Source organism: Colobus angolensis, unplaced genomic scaffold, assembly GCF_000951035.1.
Source record: "Colobus angolensis palliatus isolate OR3802 unplaced genomic scaffold, Cang.pa_1.0 Scaffold117, whole genome shotgun sequence".
Taxonomy (NCBI): Eukaryota; Metazoa; Chordata; class Mammalia; order Primates; family Cercopithecidae; genus Colobus; species Colobus angolensis.
In genome coordinates, this window is record NW_012112808.1 from 3,009,208 (window position 1) to 3,024,918 (window position 15,711).

Genomic DNA, 15,711 nt, shown 5'->3' on the forward strand with positions numbered 1-15,711 from the left:
AAAAGAAAACAACTTCAATCCAACTTATACAAATTGCTCACTTTCCAAGGAAAAGCCTCTCCAGCTAAGCATCTGCACGTGAGCGCCTGCTTCTCCTCTCCCCACCCGCTGCCACGTCACAGTCAAAAGTCCTGTGCAGGCAATGAAAACACCAAAGCCAGCCAGACATTGGAGCCATCAAAGGATACGTTTTCAGCAAAAAAAAAAAAAAAAAAAAAAAAAAAGGACCTTATTGATTAAAAAATGAGAAGAATAACCAATGCCAGAAGGATTCAAACAGAAAGTACTCTGAGGGCTGTGAGGACCACTTTGCAGCTCTGCTCTGGACAGACACTCACAGAGGCAGCTCTACCTTCTGCTGCACCATCTGTCAAAGGGCTGCCAGCTTGGCGCTGCAGTCCAAACTGTCTGTGAGTTATTTTGAAGCACAGAGCTCAAGGAGTTATTTGGAAGCCAGATGACATAGCTTGAGCATTTTTCTTTAACTGTTCATAAAATGCTAGAACAGAGAAACCAAAATGTATGCAGGACAGATAAACCCAAAAGGGCATAAAGACTGGGGTAAGGAAGGAGAACACAGGAATGGAGAAAAAAACTGAGGATTCCTCCTCTTAAAGGATCACTTCAGAACAATCATTAGCAATAAAACATAGGGAACTTGTAAAAGCCAAGCCTAAAGGTACACAGGGCAGGGGGATTGAGTAGTCACTTTGTAAACTATTTCAAACACCAGGCAGTCAGCACAATATAGTAGCCACACAAAAGGGAAACCGATATGAAGGATCTCAAGAATCCATTGATGTCAAGGGTAGATTTATCACAACACTAACTTCCCAGTTCCAAGAGAATCACTGCAGTTTGAGATAAATTTAGCCAGGATGAAAATCACACTGAGGCAGCATCCTAACAAAGAGACCAGAAAGACCCAAGAAGAGAGCTTCGTATGTGAACAGAGCAGATTCTGAGGTGCTGGCAGTGCAGTCCAGAGCCTGCATGTGGAACACACTTGGGCATCAAATGTATCAGACAAAGCCTAACCACAAAACAGAAACTGCTTCAGTATTTAAATCCAAGGGACTTTAACACCAAGAATTGGTTACTTAGCTGAAGGAACAGCTGGAAAGCCATTGGGAACAGTACGGTCACCCACAAACTGGCAACAGCAGAGACCAGCATCACCCTAGGCAAGAGGGGCAAAGGCACGAGGGGGTATTTCCCGAGGACAAGGCTATGTCACCTGGCAGAACTGCAACCACAATGGGCTGGTCCTCACTGCGGGAGCTGGGGCCTTGGAGAAGAGGTATCTGCTGCTGGGGATGCTGGGCGAGGCTGAACAGGGAGGGCCTAGTTTCTCTCTCCCATCTCCACAGGGATCCAGGAGCCCAGAAAAGGGTGGCCCACAGGGGTTAGCCCACCAGACAGGGTAGAGCAGGAGAAGGAGAACAGGTACGAGGACAAGGAAGCCTAAGACCACTCAGCATTTCCTCAGTGTGTCTAAATCAGCACTGTCACCCCAGCACTTTGGGAGGCCAAGGCAGGAGAAATGCTTGAGCCCAGGAATTCCAGACCAGCCTGGCCAATGTGGTGAAACCCCATCTCTATAAAAAATACAAAACTTAGTCAGGCATGGTGATACATGCCTGTAGTCCCAGCTACCTGGGAGGCTGAGGTGGGAGGATCACTTTAGCCCAGGAGGTTGAGACTGCAATGAGCCAAGATCACACCACTGCACTCCAGCCTGGGTGACAGAGTAAAACCCTGTCTATAAAAAAAAAAAAAAAAAATCAGCACTCAAACTGGAAGGTATAGACTGGAGATCAACTGGAAGATCCCCGGGGATTTATTAAAATGAGGATTCTGATCCAGGAGGTCTGGAGCTGGGCTTGAGGGCCCGCATTTCTGAGCAGCTCCCTGGTGATGCTGATGCTGCTGTCCATGCTATGCTCTGAACAGCAAAGATCTAACTGATCCAAATGAAGGACTGAGCTGTACTTCAGCCATATTCCCGCCGAGAATAAAAATGCACAGTCATACAAGAGTCCTTCTAGTAGGAATGAGAAAGTAAGATGAAAAACATAGCGAAGAGCACAACTGGGGCAGGACTGCTGCCTGCACCACACACTCCCTGTCACTCTGCCCACTAGGTCATCAGCTGTGTATGGCTCAGGGCTGTTGCTATGGGCTGGATTATGTCACCCTAAAATTCCTGTTGAAGCCTTAACCACTAGTACCTCAGAATGTTACCGTACTTGGAGATAGGGCCTTTCACTGTTAAAATTAATTAAGGGGATTAAAATGAGGTTATTAGGATGGGCCCTAATCCAATCTGACTGGTGTCCTTATAAGAAGAGGAGCTTAGGCCAGGCATGGTGGCTCACGCCTGCAACACTTTGGAGGCTGAGGCGATTGGATCACCTGAGATCAGGAGTTTGAGAACAGCCTGGTCAACATGGTGAAATTCCGTCTCTACTAAAAAGACAAATAATAGCCAGGCATGGTGGTGGACACCTGTAATCCAAGCTACTTAGGAGGCTGAGGTATGAGAATCGCTTGAACCTGGGAGGCAGAGGTTGCAGTGAGCCGAGTTCATGCCATTGCACTCCAGCCTGGGCAACAAAAGCGCAACTCCATCTCAAAAATAAAGTTTTTAAAAAATACACAAAAAAGAAGAGAAGCCTAGGAAACACACAGGGAGACCAAGTAAGAAAAGGCCATATGGAGATACAGACAAGAGAGGACCATCTGCAAGCCAAGGAGGGCAAGCGGGGGGGCCTCAGGAGAAGCCAAATCTGCCAGCACCTTGATCTTGGACTTCCAGACTCCAGAACTGTGAGCAAATAAAAGTCTGTTGTTTACGCCACCCAGTCTGTGGTATTTTGTTTTGGCAGCCATAGCAGATTAATACAAAGGTTTTTATTTTTGTTTCTTGATACTAACCTAATCCCGTACGTTCTCACCGCATGCCTGCTCTATGAGAAGCAGAGTGCTAGGAGCTGGCTCGCGGAATGATAATGAGACAGTCCTTGGCCAGATCCTGCTCCTTTCTCTCTGTGTGTAAGAGTTGGCAGAAAGAGGAAGAAACAAATACCACCTAGCTCAGAGGACAAAGAATCTTGTGGCAGAAGCAAAACCAAATACTGCAGAAGCATAAAGGAAAAGAAAATTCATAGTAACTGGGAAGTAGGGGAGAAGAGGAGTGATCGGGGGAGGGGGCCTTCGAGGTGGATTTTGCTAGAGGTACAGAAAGGGGACACATCCTGAATGATGGAGTAACACAGGCAAAGACCACAAGACACCAGGAAACCCAAAGCCCTGGTGTGCACACCAACCAGCAGCAGGCCCTCTGGCAGGGCGGGGACTCCAGGGGTGGTAGGCACAGAAAGAACTGTGCTAGGACAGATTACACCAACAAGGAAATTAGTGCCTGTAGGGGCCAGGCAAAGTCTGGACTTTAGAAAATGAAAAGTAATAAAAATGAGGATGGTAGACTAAGAGGCAAGAGAGTGGGGACATAGAGTACAGTACAGAGGATAATAGAACTCTCTCTCATTACCTAATTGTCTAAGACCTGCCTTATTAAAATTAACACATGTTCTACTGTCAACTACTTTCAAAATAACTTAGAACTTTATGATGTCTTCCTCTGTTAACTTGGATATAAGGAAGAGGTTGCCATCCGCTGTGATTTCCAAGCTGGGAAGTAGGGTACGTGGCAGTTATGGATGAGTGCCATGACCCAGTGAGTCAGAAAGAGAACTGAAGACTAAGATCCACGTTCTGAGTTCTGCAGATCAAAGCCCAAGTCTCCAGCCACGATGACCATGTTGCCACCAGCTCTGCTGCAGTCAGTGCCTGCTGTCAGAGCTCACACCCACCCAGCAGTCTTTCGTTCCCCCTCCACCTTCATTCCACAGGACCATGGATTCCACTCACCCAGGGCAAGGGAAGCCACCGACTAGGTGTAGAAAGAAGGGAACAAAGTCACTCCTCGCTTTTGAGTATCCAAGAGCTTAGGATCTGGTGATTTCCAGGGAAATTTAAGGAACTTTCAAAAGTAATTCTGACTTCACTGGACCTTCGCCCTACCTACTGACTTCAGCCTCCTGCCCCAGCATGAGAGGGAGTTTCTACAGTCACTCCTCATGATGTATGCCAAAAAACCAAACTCATGGCTCATAACTCAAACAGGGAATATGAGCACACAGCTCAGGAAACTGCCACTGAGTTGGGGTGGGTTTTATGCAGCATTACTGGAACAATGACTGACTGATATAAAACTCTAACAGCAGAAATACAGGAAAGGATCACACAAACCACACAGATACAAACCCATCAACTAACAATCAATTTCTAAAGAATGTCTTCATAAAAAACATTTGAGTAGCTCTCCTCTTCACCTTAGTCTTCAGGCACTGTCTTCCAATACGAGTTTAAGGCAGCCCTTAAAATATCAAACATGAGCAGAAAAGGACTACAGGTTTACAGCACAAATACCAGCAGAAAAGTCTAAAACATGGGTTTATAAGGTCGAGAAAGGGAAAAACATTGAAATAGCATTCTCCTTTCTCATAACGTTTAACACCTAGCAAGCATCACATTTTTTCCCTTCTCCTATGAAAAGTGGTAAAAAAGAAAATAATTAGACTTATTCTAAAGGATTGGAATTGGAGGAGGATTTAACTTCAGGACCCAAAATCACCTTCTGAGAAAGAGCGTAAGAAAAAGTTCAGGCTGTCATAGCTCTCCGCGTGGATGCTCTTTCCAGAAAGCTTATAAAAGCCGTAGTACACTGACATGGAGGGACGCTGCAGCAGCAGCAGAGAAGACAGAGCTTCCGTCTTTTCATCTCCTGCAGCACTGCCTCCTGTGCTAATGTGCACTATGTATACTAATGACTTTTCAATAGCCAACAGTTTGATTTCTTTTTGTTCCTTAAGTAGAGCAGATTTTAGTCCTCCCTCTTTGACAAATTTCTGGAGCAACGTTACATGGTGCCATGAAAAGTCAAATGACTTGGGCTTCAGGGGCTGAGGCAGCAACACTTCTTACAGGGAATGCAACTTAAACAACAACAAAGTCACATATTTGGTGAACTTACTCCACATCTGACTATTCTGAAATGTGAATGAAGTCTTTGCTCAGTTTCCTGCACAAAAATCTCTCAACAAAGGAAACATTGCAGAGGTACATCAAAATAATATGACATTATCATTGTCATCAGGAGGAGATTTTGAAAAGTCTGAATGCAGAAACCCTCACTTGTTGCAGTACAGAAGAAGCTGGAAAGGCCATCTCTAGGACCATCACAACCTACCACCATCTAAAACTTAAGCACAATCTCTGATGTCATGAGATACATACAATCTTTCTCACATCTGAGCAAGCCAAGTTGCCTAAATGGTGCAAGGAGAACATTACATAATGCTGAGCCTGCACTCTGAAACAGCTGTCAGATGCAGAACTCACCTGCAAATCCAAGGCTGGATTTACCCGGTGTAACAGTAACTAAGTGTGCCATTCTCACATGAAGGTGAGCCACGTTAGGATTTTGCCAAGACATTTGGCCAAGACTCATCTATCTGGTCTCATCAATATCAGATGGAGATTTTTGTTCTTTGGGAAAGTTTTACTTCAACAGATGTCAAAAACAAATCTCACATTCAATAGCCTCTGAATTCTTTTTTCTTGTGCACAAAGTCGGCCAGATACCACCAAAGCACAAAACTCGAATTTGTGTCTCAAACCTGGTATGGCTGACTCTCAATAGATGACAGAGGTTTTCTACCAACTCAGCAAAAAATGAGAACAAAAAGAAACTTGTATTTTGAAGCATTATGATAAATGGAGGCTACCGCTGACATATTTTCACAGTGAGTCTTGCCAGAAACACAGGCCATCCCAGTCTAGTCCTTGAGACATGCAGAAAAATATTTTGATAGGAAATAACTAGCTTTGAAATTTCTGAAATCTAGCCATGCTTTGCAAGCATATTCTATATTGCCACGGGAATTTTTTTTTCATTTAATATGTTGCTTTGATATTGGCTTTAACAAAAGCAGAAAAGCAAAGTGGATATATTTGAATATTAAATAGAGTTCTAATATGTGCGGAGTCAAAAATGGAAAAGCCCCAACAAGTAAAGGCAAACATCTTAAATATCAATATAACCTGTACATATGAAAACACACAGCTATAATGTCTAACAGCCTTCTTTCTCACTTCTTCAAAATCAAACCAGAACTCCCATCCCATGAAAGTCACTAATTGGCTCCAGTGATCTTACCTTAACAAAGTATATAACTGCCATGTTTGGAGATTTAAAAAAAAAAAAGTTTTACCAGTTTAATCCACCATAGTAAGACTAAAGACTTTTTTTAGTCCTTACTTTCAAAATATTTTGGGTTTCATTCCACTTATTTGTCCATTCCTTGGTCAATTCTTGAACCTGAAAAGAAAAATATATACGTGACTGGTTCATAAGGAAAGTTTATAATTTTCTTCTAGTTTCCGAATTCCAATATCTCGTGGAAAGATGTACTATAATTTTTTAAATGAGATAGCGACTTTTAAATAGCGACTTTTATCCCTGAAGGAACCATCACCAAAGATAAATCGAACAGCTGATTTCATCCTACAGCCTACATTATGGCAAAGGAAAGAACAGACAGAAATTTGTCAATTTGCCTAGAATTTCACAACAGCCTTTTTCATGGTGTACTCAATAAAAGCAGCTTCCTTGGATTATTAACCAAAATTCCAGGTTTAAGGATGACAGCGTCCACTAAATTTGTTAATATTTCATGATTATACTTTAGATACTAAAAAATAGTGATTTATTTTTATTTCTAATTAGATGTGATTCAATCACCTTGGATGCTGTAGTTTTCCTTTAGGAGATAATTTGCTTTTGTAGCTAATTAATAGGGCTTATAAATCTCATTCTATCTTTTTCGTTGTTGTTGTTTTAAAAAGGTGGTTCTTTAATTGACTCTTAGTAAAAGCAAAAATCTTTTGATAAAAATCACTTCTTTCCAGTCAGCTCTAACTTAGGGAAGAAAACATGCTCAACTGTTGAACACAGCACAGCTGGAAACTGCTTCTCAAAGTTAATGGAAATGTTTTGTTAGTTCCCTAAAACTTTTTAAATGATCCTAGAGATTAATTCATTAGGAAACAAAAAGTGATACTTGTGGCCGGGCGCGGTGGCTCAAGCCTGTAATCCCAGCACTTTGGGAGGCCGAGACGGGCGGATCATGAGGTCAGGAGATCGAGACCATCCTGGCTAATACGGTGAAACCCCGTCTCTACTAAAAATTACAAAAGACTAGCCGGGCGAGGTGGTGGGCGCCTGTAGTCCCAGCTACTCAGGAGGCTGAGGCAGGAGAATGGCGTAAACCCGGGGGGCGGAGCTTGCAGTGAGCTGAGATCCGGCCACTGCACTCCAGCCTGGGCGACAGAGCGAGACTCTGTCTCAAAAAAAAAAAATGATACTTGAGAGGTAGGAAAAATATGAATGAAAAATGTGTTCTGTAGAAAGGAAGAGACCAAGGTCTATAAGAGAGTAGCTTCAGAAAGCCTTTTCCTTTCAGCACCTTTATCATTCCTGCCACCTCCTCATTCCCAGCAGCAGACACCCTCCCACTAAAGCTACCTGGTCTCCCCAGTAAGTTTCTCTATTTAATCAGGCCAAAACAAATGCACAGAATACATCTGCTTGTACTCTCACTGCTAAGACAAAGTGATTTTCTATATGCCATTAAGTATAGTAACTGGAAAGGATATTCAAGTCAGCAAACTTAATGAAAGAAAACATCAGTTATTGACAAGTATCTGCAGTGATGGTTTATCCAAAAGGGAAACCAAAATATATCTCATTCGCCTATAGTCAATCATTCAGGGGTCCTCAATTTACCTCAAATAAGACTGTGGGAATTCTAAGTTAACTTAAAAAAAAAAAATGTCGCTTCTTTTACTAGTTATTAGTGCCAAAATCTATCACCTTCTTGATGAAAAACAAAGGAAATAGGACTGGAAGAGCCTCTCTAACTCTGTGCTTTGCTTGTTTTGTTGTTGTTGTTGTTGTTGTTGTTGTCTTTGGGGTTTTTTTGGAGATGGGGTCTCCCACTGTCGCCTGGGTTGGAGTGAAGTGGCGTAATCACGGCTCACCACAGCCTCTACCTACCAGGGTTAGAGTGATCCTTCCACCTCAGACTCCTGAGTAGCTGGGACTACAGGTGCACACCACCATGCCCAACTAATTTTTGTATTTTTTGTAAAGAGGAGGTCTCATCATGTCGCCCAGGCTGGTCTTGAGCTCTTGGGCTCAGGCGATCTTCCTGCCTCAACCTCCCAAGGTGCTGAGATTACAGACGTGAGCCACTGCACCTGGCCTGCTTGTTTTTACTGGTTTGGTAAGACTGTCCTGATTTATCTTAAACCAGTTCTACACTCCAGTCCTTCATTTCATTACTTGAGTGATACCAACACTACAGACTCCTGATAGCAATAAAAGTCATGCGGCTCTCCTGGCTTTTTGTTTTGAAGCAGCTTTCAGAGAAGGAATATTCTTATGCCTTCTCTCCCTACGGAAGGGGAAAAGACTGGTGTATTGAATTTACTAATTTATATACTCATCAGTTAACAGACTGCCACTGGCAATTTATGTGAGAACACAAAGCACCCAACAGTAAATGATTCTGCATTTCACCAACAGAGAGGTTTCTCATTGAAGAAATGTGAGCAAATCAATCCTGTTTGAATTCAAACAATTCTAGCTTAGAAAAAGTAAGTATGCCTTGGATTTATTTTACTGTTGTATTTAAATGAAATAATATCCATTTAAAACATTAATTTAAAAATGCAAACGTGCTACTACTTCTAACAGTGTGATCAGGTGATGAGATTTATAACCAAGCAAACTGCAAACAATTAAAATGGGTCAGCAAAAAACTAGATGATAATTTAGAAAATGTTAGGAACAAGATAGGCAGTCATTTCTGTCACAGCATGTATAATACATCCAAATTAATATGTTTATTGGTTTTCATTAACTTATTTGGTATTCATGAAAACTGTTGTTAAGAAACAATTTAAGACTATATCCAGATATAGTTTAAATCATAGCACTCAAAATTAGAATTTGAAGCATCAATACATAAAATTTCATTTAAAAATAGGGATTGTAAAATTAATGTTTTACTGATGTTATTATCAGGATATTAATCAGCATAATTATCCTAGACATGTCAATAAGTTCCTAACTACACCCCAATTTTTATCTTCCATATTGTGTATTCTTGAAAAAGCTTTTACCAACAGAATCCAATTTTCTTTTTCAATCTGTTTTAGCCATTCAGCACCATGAAGAAAATCGACTCCAAAAATTGTTCTAATGTCTATTTCTCTTTTCACAGAAGTTTAAAAAAAAACAAACAAAAAAAACCATAGAACCAGGTCAGCCATAAAACTGGCTTTTCAAAGGCATGGGCACACACACTGGCTTTAGCCCATAACAGCTCCAGATCTCTTCTCTCTTTGGTTACTCACTGCCAGTCTCTCCCATCTCAAACCTCATCTAGCTTCACAGAAACTAAGCACCTAACTAGAGTAATCAGAGATTCCTCAAGCACCACTCTTCCCACTGGAAACAACAAAAAGCTAAAGGATGGTCATTGTTGAGCCCATGGGGAAGACTACTGTTTCATAAATGTTGAACACAGACTCCCTCAAACAGGGACTCCAGTCAACTCTGATGACCCAAGCAGCCTCACTGCTTTGAAGGATCTGCATGTCCATTTAACTAAACATCATGTGCCAGACAAATCCCATTTATTAAACCGCAGAGAATGTGCTGCAATACATACAATGTCAGCTATCGTGCTTCTTTAAAAATGATCACCAACGAGGGAGGGAGGCTAAGTGCAATAAAGAAAAAGAAGGCATCTCAAACGGCAAGTCCTAAAAAAGCATGCACTTAAAATAATAGTAAAAGTTATGATTTAAAAATATAAGTCAAAGTATCACTTACTCTTGCTTCATTCTGCTGAAGTTTTTCCTCCATACTTAAAGCTGTGGGGGAGTCTAAGAGGGCAATCTACAATATAAACCAAAAAGAAATCAGCAATTAATAAACAGCAATAATCTAGGTTTTTCCCTGAATATAGAAAATTATCCAAAATTTCACAGGAACTATTAAGAGTAACAAGTAATGTCCAACACCCTGCCAAAAAGTGTTGAACATCACCAAGTCTTTACTCCATGGGATACATCTCTCATAATATTCAAAACCATGACATCCCAGTAAACCTACATTTGCAATACAAATCAGCAAAGCGAAAGATGTAACATGTTGACATTTTACCAAAATCAAACACAATCTAAATCCCTAGATCTTAAGGATTCGCCTTTTTTAATATGTACAGAGTACAACATTCAAAAGGGACGATGCCTAGGTCTTGCTCAACCACAGGCTTCTGAGATTTGTCCTTGCTGATATATGAAAATGAGACGCATTTATTTTCACTGCTGATGGTATACCCCATATGGCATGGCTACACGACAATCTCTGTATCCATTTCCTTATCCCTGTCGAAGAAGTGTAAAGATTGATGTGAGAATGATAAATACCAAAATCAGTTTAAAACTGAGCAGGACAAGCAGACAGAGACATGAGAGGGAAACAGAATCAGGCTGGGGCTCAAACTGCACTTGTAACATGTAAGTCCCCTGACCTGAGTGGCAAGGACACTGTGCTTCCTATTCTGCCTCCTTTTCTCATGGTCTAAGATATCCCTTGGAAGAAAAAAGAGAGTATCCCTCCTACCCTACCTGCAGGCAATCACTTTTTCCCAATTTGGTTGTGTAAACTTACAGTTACTCTAGTCATATGCTAGCGTGTTTTGTTGTGTTTTTAAATATAAGTGGCATAAAAACACTATTCTGGATATTGCCTTTTTAACTCACCAATATATCTTAGAGAAAATTCAGTAAAAATAAAAAACTACTTCACTCTTCTTAACAATTCCAATTTCATTATACAATATTTCATTGTATAGATTTCTATGATTCATGTTAGTGCTCTCCCATTAACATAAATGTGGCTTTCTTAATCTTTCAGAGAACTATCCTTATGCCCACTGACTACAGTATGTATGACTCTATCAACAGAATAAATTCCTAGAAGAAGAATTTGTGAGTCATCTATATGTGTGGTTTTTATTTTTTATAATTGCCAAGTTGTCCTCCCCAGAGACTGTAGCATTTTTTTAAATGACTATTTACTTTTCAATTTCTCCTAAAACAAAAATACCCACAAGGCGGTCTTCTTTGGCACAGTTAAATGTTCAAACTATGAAGACTACCATGGGCCACACCTGGCATGTGTGTACTGAATGAAAGCAGAGCTGGCCAGAAGGGAGCACAGGCGTTCATCTTGCTGAGCAAGGTCCTCATGACAGTCTATGCAGTAGTCCTCAGAGATATCCCAGAGCTATTGTCTTTGGCCTTCCTGAGTAACCATTCACATGTGAGGGGTTGAGATTCATATGGGCATTGGCAGGACCCACCCTGGTTAGAAGCCCATGCCCACAGAACCCAGGACCTCTTTCAACAATACCACAAGCACATCCTCCAGGGGCCCCACAAGGGACACACCCTGTTACAAGAGTTGCTGCCCTCCAGGAAACCAAGAGCTGTGGCTTCTCAGCTGATATTAACAGTATATATGTAGTTCATCCTAATCCAGATGTACTTCACCAATTAGGCATCATTTTCGTCATTAGGGATGTTGCCTAATTGGACAGGTGTCATCCCACTTTTATCTGGTTTGCACAGAATGAAGCCAGAAAGTTAACCTAAGGTCAAATCCATCCTCAGTGAAGAAAAGGGAGCTTTGTTAGCACATTACTACAATGCATCATTGCATCTAACATGTTGTCTTACACACAGATGGTACTTAATAAATATTTTTCATTGAAGACATGAAAGCGGCAGATGTTAGTATTACTGCATTGTTTATATATGGTTGACAATTTTCAAAACAATTAGAAAGTCCTTTATAATGTGGGTAATTTTACAGAACCCATTGTTGAGACTTTTATTGATAATCAAAGCTGAAACATTTCTGCCACATCATCAAGTCAGTAATCAGTGACTGAACAGAAGCACAAAGACTCATGACCAGCACCCCTTAAGAAACATTATTTTTAAGCACATGTAAAGAATGACCTTTCTAAAGCCTTTTAAAAGAAATCATTGGTAAAAGTACCATTTTCAATGAAATTATTATTTACAAGGTGTATCTTTAGAAGAAAAATGTTTCTAATCAAATAATACTCAGATTAAGTTCATATGCTATTAAATCAAAAGCAACACTACCTCAAACAGACTATTACACAAGGGGAGTAATAGCATTTCTACCAACAACGTATACAGGCACCCCTTGCCTCACATCCTCGTCAATACACTGTATAGTCAATTTTGTTCTTTGCCCAACAGGTGAAAAGGACATCCTGCTTTTAAAGAACTTTGAGGTATCATTTACACACAGCCAAATACATAAATCTAAGATCCACTGGTTGATGTACCCACGAACATGTATATGTATACTCATTTCACTATTCTTAAAATCTGTATTTATTGTATTTCAATGACGCTGAACATACTTTCATATGTACAGAAAATATTTGAAACTTTATTTCTATGGATTGTGTTTACATCCTTTGCTCCCTTTCCTGCTGTGTTGTGATGTTGTCTTACGTTTTCACAGAACTTCTTTTCCTAACAAAGAAGGTAGTCTTCTATTGCATGAACAGCAATCTTTTCCCTGGTCTGTATTGATTAGAGCAAATTTTCTTTATGTTACGTAAATATGCTATGTTCTTACTTTTGTCTATGTGAGCTTTCACAGAATGAGAAGGAAGAGTTAAAGTTTTCTGTGACAAATGTGCGTGGCTCTGTCTCCTGCTATTTCCAACAGTTGTGTTGTTTTTTTCACTTATGAAAGTTGGCATCATGTCTGGTTTTAGTTGTGAGTTCACCCTTTGTCATGATAAAGTGCTCTTTTTTAACCTCACACAATGCTGTTTCTGCAGCAAGTAGTGCATGAAAGAAAGTGCACTACTTTCTTTCCTCTTGAATTCACTGGTAGCCCTTTGTCCATTCTTATAAACACCATATAATTTTTACTTGTGACGGTATCTGAGATGTGTCTTCTTTAAAGTTTACACATAATGATACTTTTATTATTTAAAATTTATCTTTAACCTCAGCTACAAAAGTGAGTGATTCATTCTACTTTCATCTCCCCTTTCCCATCATCCTCTTTGCTTCCCACCTTTGGTTGTGTTTTTCATTTCTATACGGTTTGATTTACTTGTTGTCTCCAGATACATTCAAGAGAGATGAGGGAGTCAAGAGACATTTTCTCTCTGCCAAATTAAATGTAGAAATATCTGAAAATATGTTGAAATATAATAAAAGAGAACACTTTTAAAAAAAAGATATTCAAATACTCAACTTTATCAATAGCCGAGAAGTACAAAGTAAAATTATTCTACGATTCTGGTATATATCCATTAGGATAGTTACAATGAAAACTGGACAATATCAAATGTTGCAATACTAAGAATTGAACCAGCACTTTTATACACTGATGGTGATCTATTAACTGGCACATCTACTTTTAGAAAATTGCTTGGCAGTATCTACTAAAACTGAATGTATATACATCTTCTGACTCATCGATTCCACTTGTAGACATAAATCTCACAGAAATGTATTTATATGTTCACTAAAAACACCTAGAGGAAAGTCTACAAAGCACTAACAGCCCGAAATAAGAAATCCCCCAAATGCCCATCTAAAGTACAACGGACAAATGAGCTGGAATATATTTGCATGATGGAAGACAACTTAGCAGTGAGAATAAATGGATCCACTACTACATGCAACAACATGGGTGACTCTCACAAACATAATGTTGACTGAAAGAAGTGAGATCAAAAGAGTGAATATTTTTCATGATTTCATTTATATAAAGAACAAAAACAGGCAAAAATAAAAACTAACAAAGCCTGTAGAGGTCAGGAGAGTGGCTACCCTTGAGAGAAAGGGGAGTAGTTCCTGAAAAGAAGGATTAAGGGGGGGCTTCAAGGATACTGGTACTGTACTGTCTCTTAAGGTAGAAGCAGGTTAGATGGGTGAATTTAGCTTATGAAAACTCAGTGAACTATACACATATAATGTGCAATTTTTGGGGATAATACTTCAATAAAAGATATATGTAGATATATATATCTACATATGTAGATCTACATAGTAGAAGAATCAAATACATGTCAAAACCTTTTGCTTTACTAAAATGGTGCTTTAAAAACTCTGATGCACGTGACTTTTTGCAATGGCAAAGACAGAAAATTATTAAAAGTAGAAGCTGATTTTTATTTAGCTGTGCTTAAAAAAATAAGCCTAGAAATAGAACTGAGATTTGAATAACATTCTCAATGAACCACAGCAGTACCTGGGATAGAATAGTCTAGTAATAGAGCAATACTCCCAGAAAAATGTATACAGAGATGTTTAATGGACATTTAAGAACACCTGCTGTTTTTATTAAGCTTCATAAATTTAATTAATTTAGGATAAGCCTACATTGTCTCAAAACAATTTATAGCTTCATAGCATGATAAATTATTTTAAATTGGATTCACATTTTTCTTGTAATATATTGTATATTAAAATTTTTATCTGCAATGTGTTCTGAAATAGACTTAACTGCCTTTTATATCCTCACCCCCAAAATTACAGCAACAAAAATACTCCCTTAAATACAGCAGTGGTAATAGGTCATAAAAGGAAATGCAAAAAAGACTACAAAATATAAGGTAACTATATGACATACCAGTATCTCTGAAGGCATTTTTTACAGAGAAAATATAAAGTTTTAATAAATTAAAGGTTTTTGATCTATATAAGGTTTCTTCCAATGATTTCCTCAGTTTAGTTTAAAAAAGATAATATTTTTTCCCTTCATTCTTTTAACCTAACAAAAGGTTAAGCACAAGGAACTGCACCTAGAATTTTCCAAATACTTTCCTTCACATATAGTAATTTGAGAGATCCAATCAAATCATCATTAAATTCTTACTTTATATAAGCAATGTTTTAAAAACATTGAAAAAGATTCCAGGCCGGACGTGGCGGCTCACACCTGTAATCCCAGCACTTTGGGAGGCCAAGGCGGGCAGATCACTTGAGGTCAGGAGTTCCAGACCAGACTGGCCCACATGGTGAAACCCCATCTCTACTAAAAATACAAAAAAATTAGCCAGGCATGGTGGCAGGCACCTCCCAGTTACTCGGGAGGCTGAGGCATGGGAATTACTTGAACCTGGGAGGTGGAGGTTGCAGTGAGCCATGATTGCATCACTGTACTCTAGCCTGGGCAACAGAGTGAGACTCCAACTCGAAAGGAAAAGAAAAGAAAAAGATTCTAATAACAAGGTGTATAAACAAAAATGACTATTGTGGTTCATGTTATAAGGGCCTCATCACATGAAGCTGGACTCCTCATTCTGACTACTTCTTTCACACAAGGGAGGCTCCACACCACAGAGTAAAATGCATATGGAGATATTTTTAAGCACAATGAACAATTCCTATTCAACTGCTGTCCACCATCTTGTGGGAAAGAACTGCCAGGTACATTTCAGG

At 39.7% G+C, this 15,711-nt stretch overlaps 1 protein-coding gene across 4 annotated transcripts in view; it reads right to left on the reverse strand.

Moving 5' to 3' along the window:
• Window positions 1–15,711, reverse strand: part of KIF16B (kinesin family member 16B) — a 325,669-nt gene that overhangs the window by 238,866 nt on the left and 71,092 nt on the right. For all 4 annotated transcript variants that reach the window (XM_011962694.1, XM_011962686.1, XM_011962678.1 and 1 more), the window contains exons 11-12: window positions 10,028–10,093; window positions 6,386–6,445 (exon numbers count right to left, since the gene is read on the reverse strand). In XM_011962694.1, coding sequence (XP_011818084.1) covers window positions 6,386–6,445; window positions 10,028–10,093 — 126 coding nt within the window. The remainder of the gene's footprint in view (window positions 1–6,385; window positions 6,446–10,027; window positions 10,094–15,711) is intronic.